The sequence below is a fragment of the Podarcis gaigeae genome, assembly GCF_964106915.1.
Source record: "Podarcis gaigeae genome assembly, chromosome: 1".
In the NCBI taxonomy this organism is placed as follows: Eukaryota; Metazoa; Chordata; class Lepidosauria; order Squamata; family Lacertidae; genus Podarcis; species Podarcis gaigeae.
The window spans coordinates 52,917,815-52,935,395 of NC_139678.1; the positions used below are offsets into that span (position 1 = coordinate 52,917,815).

Below are 17,581 nucleotides of genomic sequence, written 5' to 3' on the forward strand. Positions count from 1 at the left end.
CAGTATGGGCTTTACATTTGTGCAATCCAACACGTTTTAGAAACTGAATGGATGGTGCTATTTTTCTAGAAAAAGAGGTGCCTGAACTCACCACAAACACCTCCTTTCTCTTATAATGGCAACGGAGCCCACCTGAGAGGTGCCAGAATGGAATCCCCATGAGTTCTGGCTGAAAAATGCCCTGGTTTGTGTGCAAATTGCAATTTGTGCTGTCTTAGATAACAAAACTGTAAGTCAGTTGCTTTGGGAGGGTGAAGTGTACAGTATACCCCCGGTATTCTGATGGAACATTTCCCCCATTACAGTATTCAAGTAGCATTCTTTCTGCACCTTAAACTCTGTTGCTAATATCTAGCGCTATTTTCTGAGCATAGAAATTAGCATGGGCTTTGAGGGTTGTAGGATTGTTGTTGTTGTTTTACACTCAGTGGGTATATAATTTTTATGACGTAAATAAATAAAATGGAGTGTTTTTCTCAGGATGCGTCCAAGAAAGTGTTTCGGTTTGCCATATGTCACGAGAATTGTTATAATGTAAGGCAGAAAGGAGAGGAGAACCATTGTAAAGGCAGTTCTGGATTCCAGGCAACATGTCGCTTTGTTTGGATGTACAAACACAGGAAATACAAAAACAGATTTAAGCATCAGTTAGAAAAAGTTTAGCACAGTCTTGAATCAGATGCTTCAACAGACCCTGTTTACCAGGCATGGCCCTGTTTTCTGACATCTGTCTCTAGTAAATCATTGGCTCTGTTTTATCCTTATTTTCACTTTTTTAAAAAAAGAATGCCTTGCTAAAACTTTGTTATTCTGTGTGTCATTTGCTAGAACCGTTCTTCATCTGGGCTCTGCTCTGTTCTCAGATTCTCTAAAAGCTAACATGTATGCTATCCTATACAGTCATACCTTGGGTTGCGATCGCTGTGGGTTGTGCGTATTTGGGTTACCGGAACGGGTTACTTCTGGGTTTCGGTGCTCCTGCATGCGCAGAAGCACTAAATCATGCTTTGTACCTGCATAGAAGTGCTGAATTGCGTCACGCGCGTGCGCAGACGCGGCGCTGCGGGTTGCGAACGTGCCTCCCTCACGGATCATGTTCGCAACCCGAAGTTCCACTGTACATGTCAGCTCAGAAGTAGACCCCACTGAGTTTCCTCTCAAGCAAGTGTGCATAGCTGAGGTGGGGAATCTGTGGCCCCCTGCCTCATTTCATGTGGCCCTCAGCACCGTCTGGTTCTCTAGACATTGTTCTTTCATTCATGGGCTCCGGATTGCCCTTCTGAGAATTGCGTCCACTTCTGCTTCATGTGCATATGAAGAAGTAGAGAAGGGTTGGGTGGCGCAGACAAAGAAAGAGCTATGCAATCCTGCCATGCTGCCTACCCTGCCCATGTTGGGCTCTAGCTCTGCCCTTGGCAGGATCTGCTTTCATCCACCATTGGTTGTGCTCACAGTTGACCTTTCCTGTGGATCACTGGTCCTTCATAGTGAAAAGCTTTGATGCTTGGGGGGCAGAGAGTGTCATCAAGGTGCTATAGGGCAAAGCCGTGCACACCACATAGGCTCTCCCGCACCTCCTGAGCTAGTCCGATGCTCTCTGGTGCACTATCACATCGCCAGCGTTAAAGTAAGATTCTAGTCAGCTTCTGTACACAGAATTGTGGGAGTGTGCATGCAGTGGCGTAGCGTGGGTTGTATGGAGGGAGGGAAGTGGGCAGAGTTACGCACGCACATTCAGCTGCCTAACTGTATCACCCAGGAGAAGTCGTTTTCAATGGAGCCCAGGGACGGAAGCACACAGTTGTATTGAGGCAGTACTGGGTGTTGAGATTGGCACCCCTAACAATTTTGCACCCAGGGCAACCGCCCCGGTGCCCTCCTATGCTACACCACTGCTTGCATGTGCAAACTCATCCTTCACCTCAGGGCGCAAAATGGGCTAGTTTTTAGGTACTTAGGCTTGTCAATGCACATGTATCAGCATCCAAGTGCCCTGCAGGACACAACCTGCAATTTCACATCTGCTAAGGTATGTTGCTAACATATTGCAGGACAATTATGTCTACATTTCTAATGTGTTTTAAACCCCTCAAAAATGTTAAAGGACAATCAGCACTTTAAAAAAAGAGGAGGACTATTGCGACTTCAATGTGTGACAGCCTTCTTACTGAGTATTCATTCTGATTTGCTTGCAGAAAGCTTACAGAGTGGTCTTTATTGAGGACTCGTTCTGATTTGTTTTCTGGAGTTTATACAGTAATGAGCATTCATCCTGAATTCATCCCAATTTGATTGCAGGGTGTTCATAGGTCTCCTGATTAATCATTAATTCATCCTACACTTTTCAGTGCATTTCCCCATTATTTTACTAACGGGAAGGTTTGTGGGTTTCGTGTGTCTGTGAATTTGTTGGGCTATGGTGCTAGAACACCTTAATTGTGCATTAAGTGGTATGCGCTTGATTCCCTGCTACAAAATAGTGACAGTCTAGAAGCACTTTGAAGGCAGTTTAGAGCTGTCAGCAATGTGTAAGGTGAGAGGAGGGAGGAGCGAGACTTAGGCCATGGGTGGGATGTGTGAAGAAAGATATTTGTTCAAAAGTAAGACCTACTGAGTTCAATTAAATGTATTCTTAAGTGTGGATTAGACGGCTGCCATGGTTTGGCTTTGTTATCCCCCCCCCCCCCATATTATTATTGATCGCATGGTAAACGCCATCTAGTGGTTGTGCTTGGGAATTGCAAAAGAGTCGTGTTCCCTGACGTTTTTTAGTTCATTATGAATTTCACACATATCATAGGCACAGACTTTGGAAAGGCAATATATGAAGCTAAGCATCAGTAAAACTAGAATATTTTTTTTTTGGGGGGGCGAATAGCAATCCTTAGAGATGACTAGAATCTGGAGGCACAGAATAAGAAGCTCTCTTCATTGTCAGGGAAAGTGGCCTGTGAATATGTAAAACAAGCAAAATAAGAAATTTGGTCAATTGGCAAGCACTTCTCTCTACAAAACAATACTCTTCCTGCTCTCTTTGGCCTTGTCCCCATTAATACAGGGGCACCCACATAACAACCTCCCCATCCCAGTGTTGCCCCACCGAATGTCGCCCCAAATCTGAACTGGCAAAACCCCACATTTATAGTGGGAACGGTCTGCAACAAGACAACATTGTGGTGGCATCCATATTTTCCTCTGGTGTGGACAAGACCTTTGTCTACATCTTAAAACAAAATATATACAGCACTTCTAAAGGCATAAAAAGGTAAAGGTAAAGGTACCCCTGCCCGTACGGGCCAGTCTTGACAGACTCTGGGGTTGTGCGCCCATCTCACTTAAGAGGCCAGGGGCCAGCGCTGTCCGGAGACACTTCCGGGTCACGTGGCCAGCGTGACATCGCTGCTCTGGCGAGCCAGAGCCGCACACGGAAACGCCGTTTACCTTCCCGCTGGTAAGCGGTCCCTATTTATCTACTTGCACCCGGAGGTGCTTTCGAACTGCTAGGTTGGCAGGCGCTGGGACCGAGCAGCGGGAGCGCACCCCGCCGCAGGGATTTAAACCGCCGACCTTTCGATCAGCAAGTCCTAGGCGCTGAGGCTTTAACCCACAGCGCCACCTAGGCGCTGAGGCTTTAACCCACAGCGCCACCTGCGCCACCTAAAGGCATGGCTGGGGTTAAAATCCCATTACCTTTCTGAGCATGGTCGAAAACAAGCTGAAATAAGAAGGATTTTGAAATAATTTTGCCTACTTTTTGCATGCTATCTAGAAATAGCGAAAGCAAATGTCTCCTGTTTCCTTGTTCTACAAATAGCTCAGTGTAGCAAGATTTTTTTTTTAGTTTTGCTATCTTCCCGTTCCATGAATCCCGAAACCTTGCATTTTCCTACACTAACCTGAATTGCTCCAAAAAGAAAATTCTTTTTGCCTGCTTTTATCTCCCAGGATCAAGAAAGCCTTTTTCAGCTGTAGACATCTTGGCACTAAGAAACAGGGCTGGTCAAATTTAAGTGTGTCTGGCTGAGAAAGGTGATTGCACACAGGCGAGACACATGATCTCTCTCGCCCAAGCATCATTTCAACTCGATTCTTTGCATTCCATTCTCTGGGAAACAAGGCTAAACGTTAAAAGAGCAGGAAAATCCCTCCTTTTCACAATCTCCTGTGGGGCAACCTTTACTTCCAGTGCCAAACTTCCTTTGAAATCGCAGAGCTGCTCCAGTCGTTACCCACCTCTTTCTGGAAGCAGCTGCTTTAGAAGGGAGGGTTGAATGTATGCCACTCTAGAACTTTTTTTTTTTGCACTTAAACATACAACACTGGACACTGATCCCTTGAGTCAGAAAGTTCATTGTGTCCAAGTTGTGCTGAAATCAGTCAAACCTTTTAGTTGTGACTCACATAAGTCTTATTGATTTCAACAGGACTTCGTTGCGATCGAGGTACCGCTGGAATGTGTTGATCCTACACATCATTGGAAATGATGCATCTTTTAAAACAGGTGCCTTAGGAGAGATAGGCAGCACAATGAAGCAAACGGCTGTAAAAGGCCTCCTACACAGCAAGAGCTTCCAATACAGTCTTGTTGCCTCAATGAGCTACTGGCACCAATGGCAACCTTGTACACATGATGAAAGTTTTATTAGCCTGCTGAAGAAATCTAGTAGCTCACACTTTCCAGATGCTCTCTCATGCTATGAAATATCCCCATAAAGACCTGCTCCTGGCGATTTCCTTAATCCCAGAAGAACACACACCATTGCTCCTCCTTTGAACTCCGAAAAGTATTCTTTAATCTTTCTTTTTCTCCCTCCTGCACTCACACAGAACCAGATTTTCAAAAGAACTTTGTTTCCTTTCAGATGTCAAAATAAGGGTCATATATTTTAACCACAGCCCCCTCACCCACACCCCTCCAAACCAGGGGACCCAACGGCTTCTGATCGGTTCTACTATGTACAGTCAGGTTTTCAAAAGAGTTTAGGAGTTGAATTTTGTTAGGGGGGATTTCTCCCCCCTCCACAAATAAAATTTGTCTCCAGGCCATCTTATGCATCAGCTTTCAAAAGAACTCAATGTCCAGAACGAAGGCAAGATTGACAGAAGATCTCATAAACTCACACATGGGAATCCGTGTAGAATGAAACATCTACACAATCCCCTTTCCCGCTTCTCTCAGTTTTACCGATGGATTGATTGGTTCAATTTTTTTATTCCACCTTTCCTCCAATGAGATCTTCAGGGCCATGGCTACCTTACCTGGCAGCAGCAGTCTGATTGTAGCAGTAGTGCTGGGTGACTGGAAGGGGACCATTTAAATTTCCCACAATGCTCCCGAATGACACTACATTGGGAAAGCCACTTGGGAAAATGGAAAGGAAGGCCCAGTGGTGGGGAGTGCTGGCAGCTGCTGAAGGATGTCAACCCAGTATAGCACCATGACCTCCTTCAAGGAAAGGCAGGATACGAATGTGATAAATATCCCCGCATTGCAATGGTGCCAGTGTTTCCTAACATAATCAGTGAGAACTACATACATGTGTACAGACATCTTTAACCACCTGTGGTCTTCCCTCTGAGAAGACCCACCTTCCCACCTTCTCACTATATAGAAGGGTCTGGAAACTTCTGTTTCAGTGTATCTGAAGAAGTGTGCATGCACACGAAAGCTCATACCAAGAACTGACTTAGTTGGTCTTTAAGGTGCTACTGGAAGGAATTTTTTTTGTTTTGACTCTGGGGAAGTTGTTTGTGGTGGAGTTCCTAGACTACATGCATATGTGCACATGTATGTGATCCTCCCTCACTTTATGTATTTGCCATGCGGTCTGGAAACATAGCATGGGAACATGCAACAAACATGTTTTAGGAGGTGGGTTAATCCTGATGGAGTCAATGAGAACTTTGGTGGGATTGTGCCTTATATAAAGAGAAACCATTCCCTATTTGCAGAGTTGGCCTCTCCAAATTACATTATCCAACCCATTTATTTATTTAGCTGCACCCCCCATACCACATTGCCTTCAAAGTGTTCTGCATGAAATGCATTGACATGCTGCTGGTCCTCAAGCACTTCAAATCAGAGAGCCAAGACAATGTCTCAGCTGATACCATGGGCTTAATGTTATCTTGGCCTGATCACTCGCAGTGGAGATATATATATATTGCTGAAAGCTCTTGGCTCATCTTCGCTCTGTAGATTGTTCAACAGCCAATGAAGTTAGACCAGGCCAAGAATTATTCTCCCCTTTGTGTGTTGTGGATGCATTTATTTTCTTCCCTTCTGTAATAATTCTTTTATACCCGTCCACGATGAGCTCCCTCCTCTACTGGCAAGAGCAAGCGAGCAGAGAGCTATGTGGAACAAAAGTTGGCAGATGACAGTCACCCCCCTCATCTTCTATTGTTCTTTTTCCGTTCTGCTTCCAGCTTTTTGAAGAGAATGCATATGGCTCCAAGTTCAGATGGAGTCTTCCTGTAAATGCTGTTGTACAATTAAGGGCTTAGCAGGCATGACAAATTCAGGAGGGCCATAAACAGGGATATGAATTTGGAAAATGCCAGTGTAATGGTTGCCAGATTAGAAACTTGAAGATAAATCTTTCTTTTCTTTTCTTTTTCATAGCTCCAGTTCAGTATGCTTTATAGGTAACTCAAGATGTCCACATGTCCACATAATATGCTTGCGCAACACAGTACATGAGTTACATCAGCAGACCCTCCAAGTGTCCTATTTTCCAGGGACGTCCCTAATTTAGAGAAGCCATCCCGGTTTCTGATTTGATCCTGGAATGTCCCACTTTTCCTTAGGATGTTCCTATTTTCATTGGAGAAATGTTGGAGGGTATGGAGTTATCCAACCCCCAAGCCGTCTGAAGGCAATCCTGTATAGGCAAGGGGTTTTTAAATGTTTAATGTTTTATTATGTTTTTGTATATGTTTGGAAGATGCCCAGAGTGGCTGGGGCAACTTAGTAAGACGTGTGGGGTATAAATAGTAAAATTATCATTATGGATTGGGACGTCCCTATTTTCATTGGAGTAATGTTGGAGGCTATGCATCAGCCCTCTTCAGCTGGTTGGACACAGGACACCTCAGGTGGCTCAAAACCCAGAAATGGGCTACCATTGTTGTTTTTCTTTAGAAGTCTGAGAGAGGACCTTTTTACCCTTTTAACACAATCTTTGCGTGTGCATGGAGTGCCTGTGTGTGGGGACGACTTATATTAAGGCAGCAAGTCCCATCCCATGTGTACCATTTCAACATCTGCAGGGAGCCTACCTGTGTGCAGGTACCCTGGAACCCTAGAAAAGGTGGTTCCTGGTTTTGCAGGCATGCGTAAACAATCATGCTTGCAGCACCACAGGAGAGCAAATTTCCTCCACATTTGGACGCGGAAACCCTGCCCCCAAAGAAGAGGACAATGCCTTTTTGAGGAAGCAGGTCCAACCCCCATATGATTCCCAGAAACCACTGATGTTTTGTGAACAATATAATGAACAGATGAATTAGATACGTATTCTGCATGTATGCACAGAGGTTTCGACACTGCGGATGGTGACCTGCGAACAGCATCTGGCTTGCAGGATGATTTTGTTCAGCCCCTGAGGGAGAAAGCAACAAAGAAGGAAAGCAGCTATATTCATCGAAGGAGGATACAAGTTAGTCTTTATAACGGGACAGCCTTTGTACTCCCTGGGCACTTAAGATCTGGGCAAAAGCTAGTTGAGGAGTCAAGAGAAAATTTTCTAGAAACTACAGGAGGACTGACAAGTAGCACCTGCAACAAAATGTTGCAGCGTGGAACGCACCTGGTTCAGGATTCCTGCCTCTCTGCTCCATTCCATTCTTAATTGTTTTCTGTCCACCACCCTCTCAGTCACCGAGTCAGCATTCTGTGGCTACTGAGCACACTCAGTTCTCCTTGGGCTGTTTCAGGATTCTTCCCCCCACCCCAAAAAAAAAGATTTCAGTACCTCATGCTTTTGGGTTCTCACTTGCCTGCTGATACCTCCCCATTGTGCATAGGTGGTGCCGTTTTGGCTGAATACGCAATGGCACTCGCAGCACAAACACTGGAAATGCAGGGAAAGAGTCTCACCAAGAGTAGATGAATACATGACATCTTCCTCCACGGAGCCCTTCACTGGTGCATGGTCTAGCAACTAGAGAAGGGGTGAGGAATTAGGGCAAACCTCACCCACCTTTCCAGGGCCTGATGTCATATATGAAACCAAGCTGCGTCTAAAGGAGGAAGAATCGGGAGTGCATTCTAAATTTGCCCCCAATTCTTCCTTTGCTGGCAAAACATGATGCTTGTTTTTATTTGGCACCCTTTTCTTCTCATGGTGACAGAAAATTTCCCCCCACTAATAAAGAATCAGAAGAATCAGGAACGCACAGGGGGTGGGGTGTTGCTCCCACTTATTACTTTGCAGCCCTCCTGACTTGATATCTTACAATGCCAGGTGATTGACAGGTGGGTGGTTCCATCCATATGACACAAGTGGCCCTCAGAGGGTTTGATCCAGTTCCCTGCAGGGAGAGCCGGGTTCAGATTCCGTTCATTAATGAAGCTGACTTTATGCCGTTGGGACAGTCATTCTCTTTTAGCTTAGCCTTCTTCACAGGGCTGTAATAAGGATAAAGGAGGGGGGAGTAGCTTGTGGACAGCTCCTTAAGGGAAAAGGGAGATGTAAATGAAATAAACAATAAGACTTGCACCCGCATATCAGCGACCCTGCTTTGCTTTTGTGTGTTCAAGAGAGGGATTAACAGCCCAGCACAGTCTTATGCATGTCTACTTGGAAGAAATCCCCATTGTTTCTAGTGGAGCTTACTTCCAGATATGTGTGTGAATAGAATTGTGACCTAGGTTTGTTTCCCCAAATCCAAAGTTTACTTAATCAGCAACTCATTGAGTTTTGCTGTCTTGCCCAATGCAGGGTTAACTAAATTCACACTTCACTCCAATAGATGGATGGACTTAGGCAGACTGTCAGTTTAATTGCATGCTGAAGTGCTACAGGTATCCAGCGGCGTAAGACTTGAACGTTGATTTGAGACTGTTGTGTTTCCATCTCCGCCAATGGTTCATTAGATGTCCTTGGGGAAATTGGTCCAAGGTCTCCATCAGAAATTTGGTGTTGCTGCAAAAAATGAAGTTCTTTTGCTATATAACAAAAGAACAAACACTGCTTTTTTGAACAATTGGTGCATACGCCATATTACAAAATATTTTAAAAATGCCCTTCAGTATCCCAAGTAACCTTTCCTGGGATTAAGCCCTCCTCGACACAGTGCGATTTACCGTACTTCTGCCTATTCTTGCATAGGATTGCTTTGAAAAGTTCTCTAGTTGGATGATTTTTTTGGACACTGGGCCTAGTTACTTAACAGGCTCCTTTAAATCATGACGTTGCCATGTTTCCAATGGCTTTGATATATCTTTCTATTTAAGGCTTTTCATCCCTTTCACTTTCCTGACACTCTGCTTCCTGTCTCCTGGGTAGACCGCAAGGCAAACTTCACCAAAACATCCCGTATCCACTGTCTGCTGAACCACTGCGAGACATTCCACACAGTTATATGCACTTTATAAGGCTGAAGCACACAAAGACCAAACTTTGCAAGCTGAACTTCTAGAATTCGGTAGCAAAAGCAAAAGTTTGTTGAAGCATTGTTCATTGTTGACTATGAAATACCCGACAAGTGTTTTGATTGGTTCCAAACCATTACCCAATTTCAGATGACAGTTCCTGGGCGAAATCTAATGAATGCACAGCGTGAGGGGGCTGAATTATCATCAGAATTACGCAAAGTTTGCTTCCAGTGGCAGAGGCAGTATGCCTCTGAATACCAATTTCTGGGAATCACAAGGGAGGAGAGGAATGTTTCACTCATGTCCTGCTTGGAATCTTCCCATGGGTATCTGGCCGGCCACTAGGAGAAAAGGATGCTGAACTAAATGCCCTTTGGTGTGATCTAACAGGGCTCTTATGTTCTTTTGGGAAAACAGCAGAAATGAAAGACCTCTTCCTCCCCCTCCATCCCAACAGCCACTGGTTAGAAATAGCAGTTTGCGCAGTTTCTTAGACAAAATAAGAAAATGTGGGCAGTGGAGTGGGAAGACACGTGATTGACGTCATGTGCTGTTTTCCCCTGTTCATTCATTTTAAACGCTCACGCCCCTCCATCATTGTTGAAACCGCTCACAGAAGCTAACAATCAGAACAATAAAAACAAGCTGAACCAAAAACCATAAAGTGCAACAACAATAAAATTGGCAAGAAATAGGGACCGAAAATTCATGCAAACAGCAAAATTAAACCAAGAGAAAACAATCCTAAGTTGTAAGGCAAAGGAGAAGGCAGTAATTCAACCATAATGTAGATGTGCCACCCTTTTAAAATTGTGCTTCCCTTGCCCCAGGATGGGGGGGCAGGGGAATTGTCATTTTAATATGTAACATGACAATGACAGCTTCCATTTAAAGAACTATAGCCTTTTTTTAAAAAAAAGAGAGCAATTTAAGAATAGGACCCTCTGAAAAGTTTGGTGAACAAGGCAGTGCAGTTGAACAACAAAAGCCTCAGTTGAAAGTGCCCCCAAAAGTTTTCTCGCTAAAGACTTTCCCTGAGGGTGGATTTTTCATCAGCACAATCACCCAATAATTACTTAAGTGATCTTGAAAGAAAAAAACCTATAGGATGTTTGAAGAGTTAAAGTTTAGAACTTTGTATTATGGGCTAGAGTTGGACTCCATCCCACAGACTTTCCTTTGCTCTGTTTTTCAGTTTTAGGTACATTCTCTACTCACCTATTTGCAATTCAGACCTCCATCTCAGGTCTAATTTCTGATTTTCCCAATGTGTGCAGCTCAGCATGAGGCCTTTTTAGGGGTTCTGGGCAGAAAAATCAACCCAGCAACCAGCTAAAAAAACTCCTCAATTGCTTTCCCCAATCAGTTTACAACTGCTTAGTTAGTTCTTATATAAAAGGTAAAGGTAAAGGTACCCCTGCCCGTACGGGCCAGTCTTGACAGACTCTGGGGTTGTGCACCCATCTCACTCAAGAGGCCAGGGGCCAGCGCTGTCCGGAGACACTTCCGGGTCACGTGGCCAGCGTGACATCGCTGCTCTGGCGAGCCAGAGCCGCACACGGAAACGCCGTTTACCTTCCCGCTGGTAAGCGGTCCCTATTTATCTACTTGCACCCGGAGGTGCTTTCGAACTGCTAGGTTGGCAGGCGTTCTTATATAGCAAGCAGTTAATAAATTTTCCATTTATTGTCTAACAGGAAGGAACATCTAAAGGTCAGGAAAAAGTCTAGAAAGAGGGACCCTCAAGGAAGAGTTAACAAATACACCCTAAAGTATTTATTTTCTCTCTGTCCTAAACCTGTAGTTTGCAAAAAAAAGAAAAAAAAAAAGAAAAAGGTATATACACACACATTACTTTAATTCTAGGAAAAACTAATAGCTGCAACTGTTTTAAAGTTTGCTTATAGGTGCTCTGCATTTTTTTCTGGAAACATTAACTTATCATTCAGAAAGCTTTCTTACATGTTCATAAAGCATTTTTGTAAGTCTACAAAAGGAAATCCATTATGCAGTAAATATTTTACAAAGTTAAAGATACTGGGCTTGTTCACACTTCCTCTTATCCCACCGCTTTCCCCCAGGGAAACCTGCTCCTTACCACTGAATTGGAACAAATGTTCATAGGATTTTCCATGGACTGAAATTTGTTCCAATTCAGCAGTAAAGAGCGAGTTTTCCCAGGGGGGAAAGTGGGGCAAATGGAAAACCATTCAGACTCGTACCTAGAAAGCACAGAACAAGCGGGAAACTGCTCAGACCCATGCTTTCTGGCTCCGGGACATGTTCAGATTAGATGAGCCCTCAACCTCATAGACTTCAGTAAGAAAGTTGTGCATATTGTTCTCAGTACCACTCTCCATAAATGCTCAACTATGGTTGCATCATAATGTTCTCTTACTCTGTTTCTAAGGACTTGGCCACACATTCCCATGCTCTTTCCAGGCACAGTCCACATTTTAAAGCCCCCACTTTTTTGTTGTTGCTCTGGAGGTTCTTCATGAAACCCTACTCTCTAAAGTTCAATCAGAGCAAACATCAATCCATGGAAAACCTGAATTGACGTTTGCTCCGATTCAACTTTAAAGAGCAGGTTTTCATGGGGAAAGCTCAGAGAAAACAACTACCACCACCACCACCAATGCTTGGACACAGAGTATTAAAGTGCAGACCTCTGCCTGGAAAGAATAGGGCAAAGGGTAAGTAGGGATAAACCCTAAGTCTGCTTTTGCTTGGCTTTTTTGTATTTGTATTTGTATTTGTGTTGTTTTGTTGTTTTTGAGAAAACAAGTTCCACTATTCTTTTAACTTCTTAGTTACAGCATAAACTATCTATCATCTATCATCTATCTATATCTATCTATCTATCTATCTATCTATCTATCTATCTATCTATCTATCTATCTATCTATCATCTATCTATATCTATCTATCTATCTATCTATCATCTATCTATCTATCTATCTATCTATCTATCTATCTATCTATCTATCTATCTATCATCTATCTATATCTATCTATCATCTATCTATCTATCTATCTATCTATCTATCTATCTATCTATCATCTATCTATCTATCTATCATCTATCTATCTATCATCTATCTATCTATCATCTATCTATCTATCTAGATTTGCCTTGAGACAGTCTTTAAACCTCTTTTGTTGACCACCAGCATTATGCTTTCCATTTTTAAGTTCAGAATAGAGTAGTTGCTTTGGAAGACGATCATCAGGCATCCACACAACACGACCAGTCCAAGGAAGATGATGTTGAAGAATCATTGCTTCAGCACTGGTGATCTTTGCTTCTTCCAGTACACTGATATTAGGTCGCCTGTCTTCCCAAGTGATGTGTAAAAATAACTGGGTCATGAAGTCGAAGTTAAATCAAGGCCATAGTCAGTGCTATTTTTTCTAGAAAAAGAGGTACCAGAACTCACCATGAATGCCTCCCTTGTTCTCTCATAATAGCAATGGGACCCACTTGAGAAGTGCTGGAACTGAGTTCCAGTGAGTTCTGGCTGAAGAAAAGCCCTGGCCGTAATCCTGTTTACATGAAAGTTTAACTCCATAACAATCAATAGGAGTAACTTTAGGTAAAATACATTTACAATAGTGGCATTAACTTAAAATATACCATTATTCCACTTTCAGAAATGTGGCATATGAGACAAAGCTTATCTACCACAAAAAAGTGCATTTTGCACATTATGTGACACCTTCCCTCATGTATATTTTATGGTGTAGCCACTATCCTCTTTTAAAAAAATTATTATTAATAATATTTTTATTGGTTTTACAGCTTTATATTTCATCATCATAATATATTCACATATTTAAAAAAAACACACAATACATCCCCAGTATTCCCCCCTCCCCCCATCCTACGGCTTCCCCCAACTTCCCCATCTGGTTTCTTTAGTACATTTGTTAGTTCTGCACTGTTATATAACCTTACTTGATAGTCTCCATTGTAATCATCTTATATTCCTCCTTCTGAACCAAATTATTAACTTTTTACATTGTTTTGTTTTTTCTCAATTGTAAGTGTCTATTCAAACCCTGTTTGAATAACACTATCCTGTTCCAAGCTGACTAGAGCCCTGAAAAGGAACATTGTTATTATGTGCTGGGGAAAGGTTTTGCTGCAGCAGGTTGCTACGAGTAGGATATGTAATCATATAATGTCTGCTTCGTTGAAGAAGGGACACAACCAAATACGGGCAAAGGAAGTGCTAAATTGGCTGAAGGAGAAAGAATAGAACTGCTAGACTTGTAGGGCTGAAATCGTATACCCACTTAACGGTGAGAATACCCCACTGAACTCAGTGTGACTTACTTCTGAGTAGACGCACACAGGATTGCAAGTTACACCACTGCATTCTTTCATGTGTGGGTTAATTTGACCTGCACCGCAACATCTGTGTGAAAGATTCATTTCCTTTATATTTGAGCATTTTGGATTCCCCCCTACTTCCTCATACTTAGGCTGTGTGAACAAGATAGCACTGTGCAATGTGATTGCATTTGCAGAATAAAAAGTAGAATGCATGTTCTCTAATAAACGGAACACCCTGTGTAAGCATATATAATATATATGTATGATATCCTCCTTATCGTCAGTTACACGCCCTTCGGTAATCTGCTTCAGCACAGGAAACCACAGCCGAACTAGCAAGACAAATTCAAATCCCTGACAGCGTGGAATCTAAAGCTAATCTTCCTTAAGTCATTAAAACAGAATCCTTTTATTTATTTTATAGGTCTCCAGCTGCTTCCTTCACCTTTCATATATGGCCTAAGCCAAATGGTCGGCCTTCCTTGCTTCTTAAAAGTTCTTCCTCCTGACTCGCCTCTTTCTCCTTCCTTTCTTATCTGCCCATCTCAACTCTTCCCTGTCCGTACCTTCTTCCTTTCCACACTGGTGTAAATCCAGCTCAGCCTCATTCATTTTATCCACAGCTTTATGTTTCCTTTATCTCCTTCCCTGCTCCCATTTCCCCCACCACCACATACACAGCTAAAGAGAGTTCTCTGGGAGAGGCCGAGCTGCAGCCAGGCTCAGATCCTGCCGGGATGGATGGCAGTTACCTCAGTGTGAAAGAGACCGGAGTGAAGGTATCCCAGGAGAGGGCGAGTAGCAACCTCCCCAGCCCGATGGACAAGACTGACTCAGAGAGCAACAAGGGCAAGAAGAGGCGGAACCGCACCACCTTCACCAGCTATCAGCTGGAAGAGCTGGAAAAGGTCTTTCAGAAGACCCACTACCCAGATGTCTATGCCAGGGAGCAGTTAGCCATGAGGACAGATCTCACTGAAGCCCGAGTTCAGGTAAGAACTGAAACTACGGGGATGAGTTCAGGAAAACCAGAATGCCCTCAAGCCCCCCCCCCTTTTTCACATTTACTGCTGCTTATGATGTTTTATGATGGAAGTTTCTGAAAATCTCGACGTTGAGCTTATATGCACAGATTTTGTTTTAATTCTTGTTTTGTTCTGCTAAGAATATGAAAAATTATTGCATAATACAGTGGTACCTTGGTACTCGAACGGCTTGGCTCCTGAATACACTCCTGAATGCCGCAAACCTGGAAGTAAGTGTTCCGGTTTGTGAATGTTTTTCGGAAGCTCTACATCTGACTCAGCTTCCGCTTGAGCACAAGAAGCTCCTGCAGCCAATCGGAAGCCACGCCTTGGTTTTCGAACAGTTTCAGGAGTCAAGCGGACTCCTGGAACAGATTAAGTTTAAGAACCAAGGTACCGTACATGCCAGGTTTGCTAAAGTAACCAGCGTATAAACAGATACATACAACTATGCATGTGACTGTATAAAAATACATATGCATTAATACTGATAAAAGTATGTTGTATAAATATTGTACTGCATGGGTCTTGAATCTCTACATCTTATGTACAGTATACATATTGGTTTGCATATATATATTTCCATATAATATTGCATATAATATTGCAGACTTTTTTGAAGAGACCCCAAAATGCCCAAACAACTTGAACAAAAACAACGCTTGATACAAGAGGTGGTCATGCTGGCAAACCTCTGTTGAGTCAGAACCACCAAATTCCCTTTATAAATCCATTTAAGACACATTCATCCCTAATCCCCGATGTGCCCCTCAATGACAATGTCCTAACTGTTCTCATGTGACTAGTGAACTATGTAGCAACTTCTAGCTGTCTTGACTGAATTTAGTTTGACTCTCCTTAACACTGTCTACTTAGCCTGTTATCTGACAGATTGCAGTTCCAGTGTTGGTGGAAAAAGAGAAATAAATAAAAGTGAGGTCATGGCTCCACTCATTATACCAAACCTCTGGATGATTTCAAATAGACTATTAAGCAGGAGTAGTCCTAGGCCAGTTGGCGGCTTCATAGACTAAATTTTGTGTGCTTCAACAACCCTACTTGAGATTGGTCAATTAAAAATGACCAAAGGGACTTCACCACCATCTCCCACCCACCTCCAAGCAGTCTAGAAAAATCAGACTGTTCACAGCATTGAAAGGTGCCTATAGGCCCAGAGAGATCAGAAAGATGGTGTTGACCCTCTATATAGGCCAGCACAGAAGTGAGGGACAAGGCCAGATTGATAGGGGTGGAGAAAGGATTCAACACCATTCAAGAGTGCCTGGTTTTCTAGTCAGTCCTAAATCTCTCCCGAGTTCACACTTGAGTAGTAAGATACCTGAGCAGAAGCCAGGCACCTGGAGAAGAGCTCACCCAGAGAGCAATTATAACTTTGTGGGTTTTGTCTGCAGTAAACCCTGCAGAGCTTTCAGTTATGAGGCTTTCCCCCACCTCCTTGTAGCTTGGCTCCTTTCCAGGTGCTGAAAGAGGCCACTTTTCCGACTGCTTTGGATTTTAATCTCCACAGCTGGTGTCTAAAGGCAATAAAGAAAAATTTGCCCCTTAACGTTTGCATGTAGGCCTTACACATCTTGCTCTGTACACACAAACACTTTCTACAAAAGAAGCTCCTCTCAGAGCAGTGAAGCAGGAAGGGGGAATGTGGCCCTCCAGATGTTATTGAACTTCAACTCCCATTAGCCAGCTGGGTCCAGTGCTCAGGGAAGGTGGGAATTGTAGTCCAGGAACACGTAGAGCTGAGGTGAGACATCTCTGGACCATGAGCCTAATTAGACCTGACAGGGGTCCTGATTTGTTCCATGAAGCCACTTTTTCTAAACCACACCTGAGGTGACATCAGTTGTGGGACAGGTAGAGACATGGCCACAAAGGAACAATCAGGATTTTAAAGCAGACTCTCAATTGTTCCGTCTCACCTGCTTATTCAGAAGGTTCCAGGTTCAATCCCTGGCATCCCTAGGTAGAGATGGGAAGGTGTCTTGTCTGAAAGCCTAGAAAGCCACTACCAGTCAGCAGAAATGATACTGAGCTCCAGGGCTGGCTCAAGGCGTTTTTTTGGCTCCCTGAGGCAAAGTCCAAGATTTCTTCCCCCGCATTCCACATACAGAATCCAACCAGACTGGAAGATGAATCTTACTTTGACATAGGTGATGGAAGAGCATCCTTTATCATACCCAAGGGCAACCGACCAGCTGGGGAGCAAAGAGCAGGCTAGATTAGGGGACTCAGGTAGAATGGTGTGGTGGCTGCAGCCAGAAGCATAGTGTGTGTATGTGGGAGCTATTGCCTCAGGCTCAAAAAATTTTTAGGGATGCACCTCTGCAGCTGCTGCCCTGACTGGAGGTGCTCCCTTTCCCACCTGCCCACCTCACCTGAGCAGCACGCTGAGCAGGAGCTGGGAGAGGACGGGCCATTGCAAGCTTATGTATTACACAGGTACGCTCATCAGGCAAGCAAGGATTGACTGTGGCTCCCTGCCAAGTGGACAATTAGGAGCAAGCTCAGATTTGCTGCCCTGTGTTGTGTGGAATGGGCCTGCTCTATACTGAATGTTTAAGTTGATTTGAGTGCCAGTCAAAAAGGGAAGCAATCAAT

The 17,581-nt window shown here is 43.6% G+C and overlaps 1 protein-coding gene across 2 annotated transcripts in view; it reads left to right on the forward strand.

The window, feature by feature from the left end:
- Positions 1-17,581, forward strand: part of ALX4 (ALX homeobox 4) — a 67,042-nt gene that overhangs the window by 34,781 nt on the left and 14,680 nt on the right. For both annotated transcript variants that reach the window (XM_083751837.1, XM_083751836.1), the window contains exon 2: positions 14,622-14,932. In XM_083751837.1, coding sequence (XP_083607963.1) covers positions 14,622-14,932 — 311 coding nt within the window. The remainder of the gene's footprint in view (positions 1-14,621; positions 14,933-17,581) is intronic.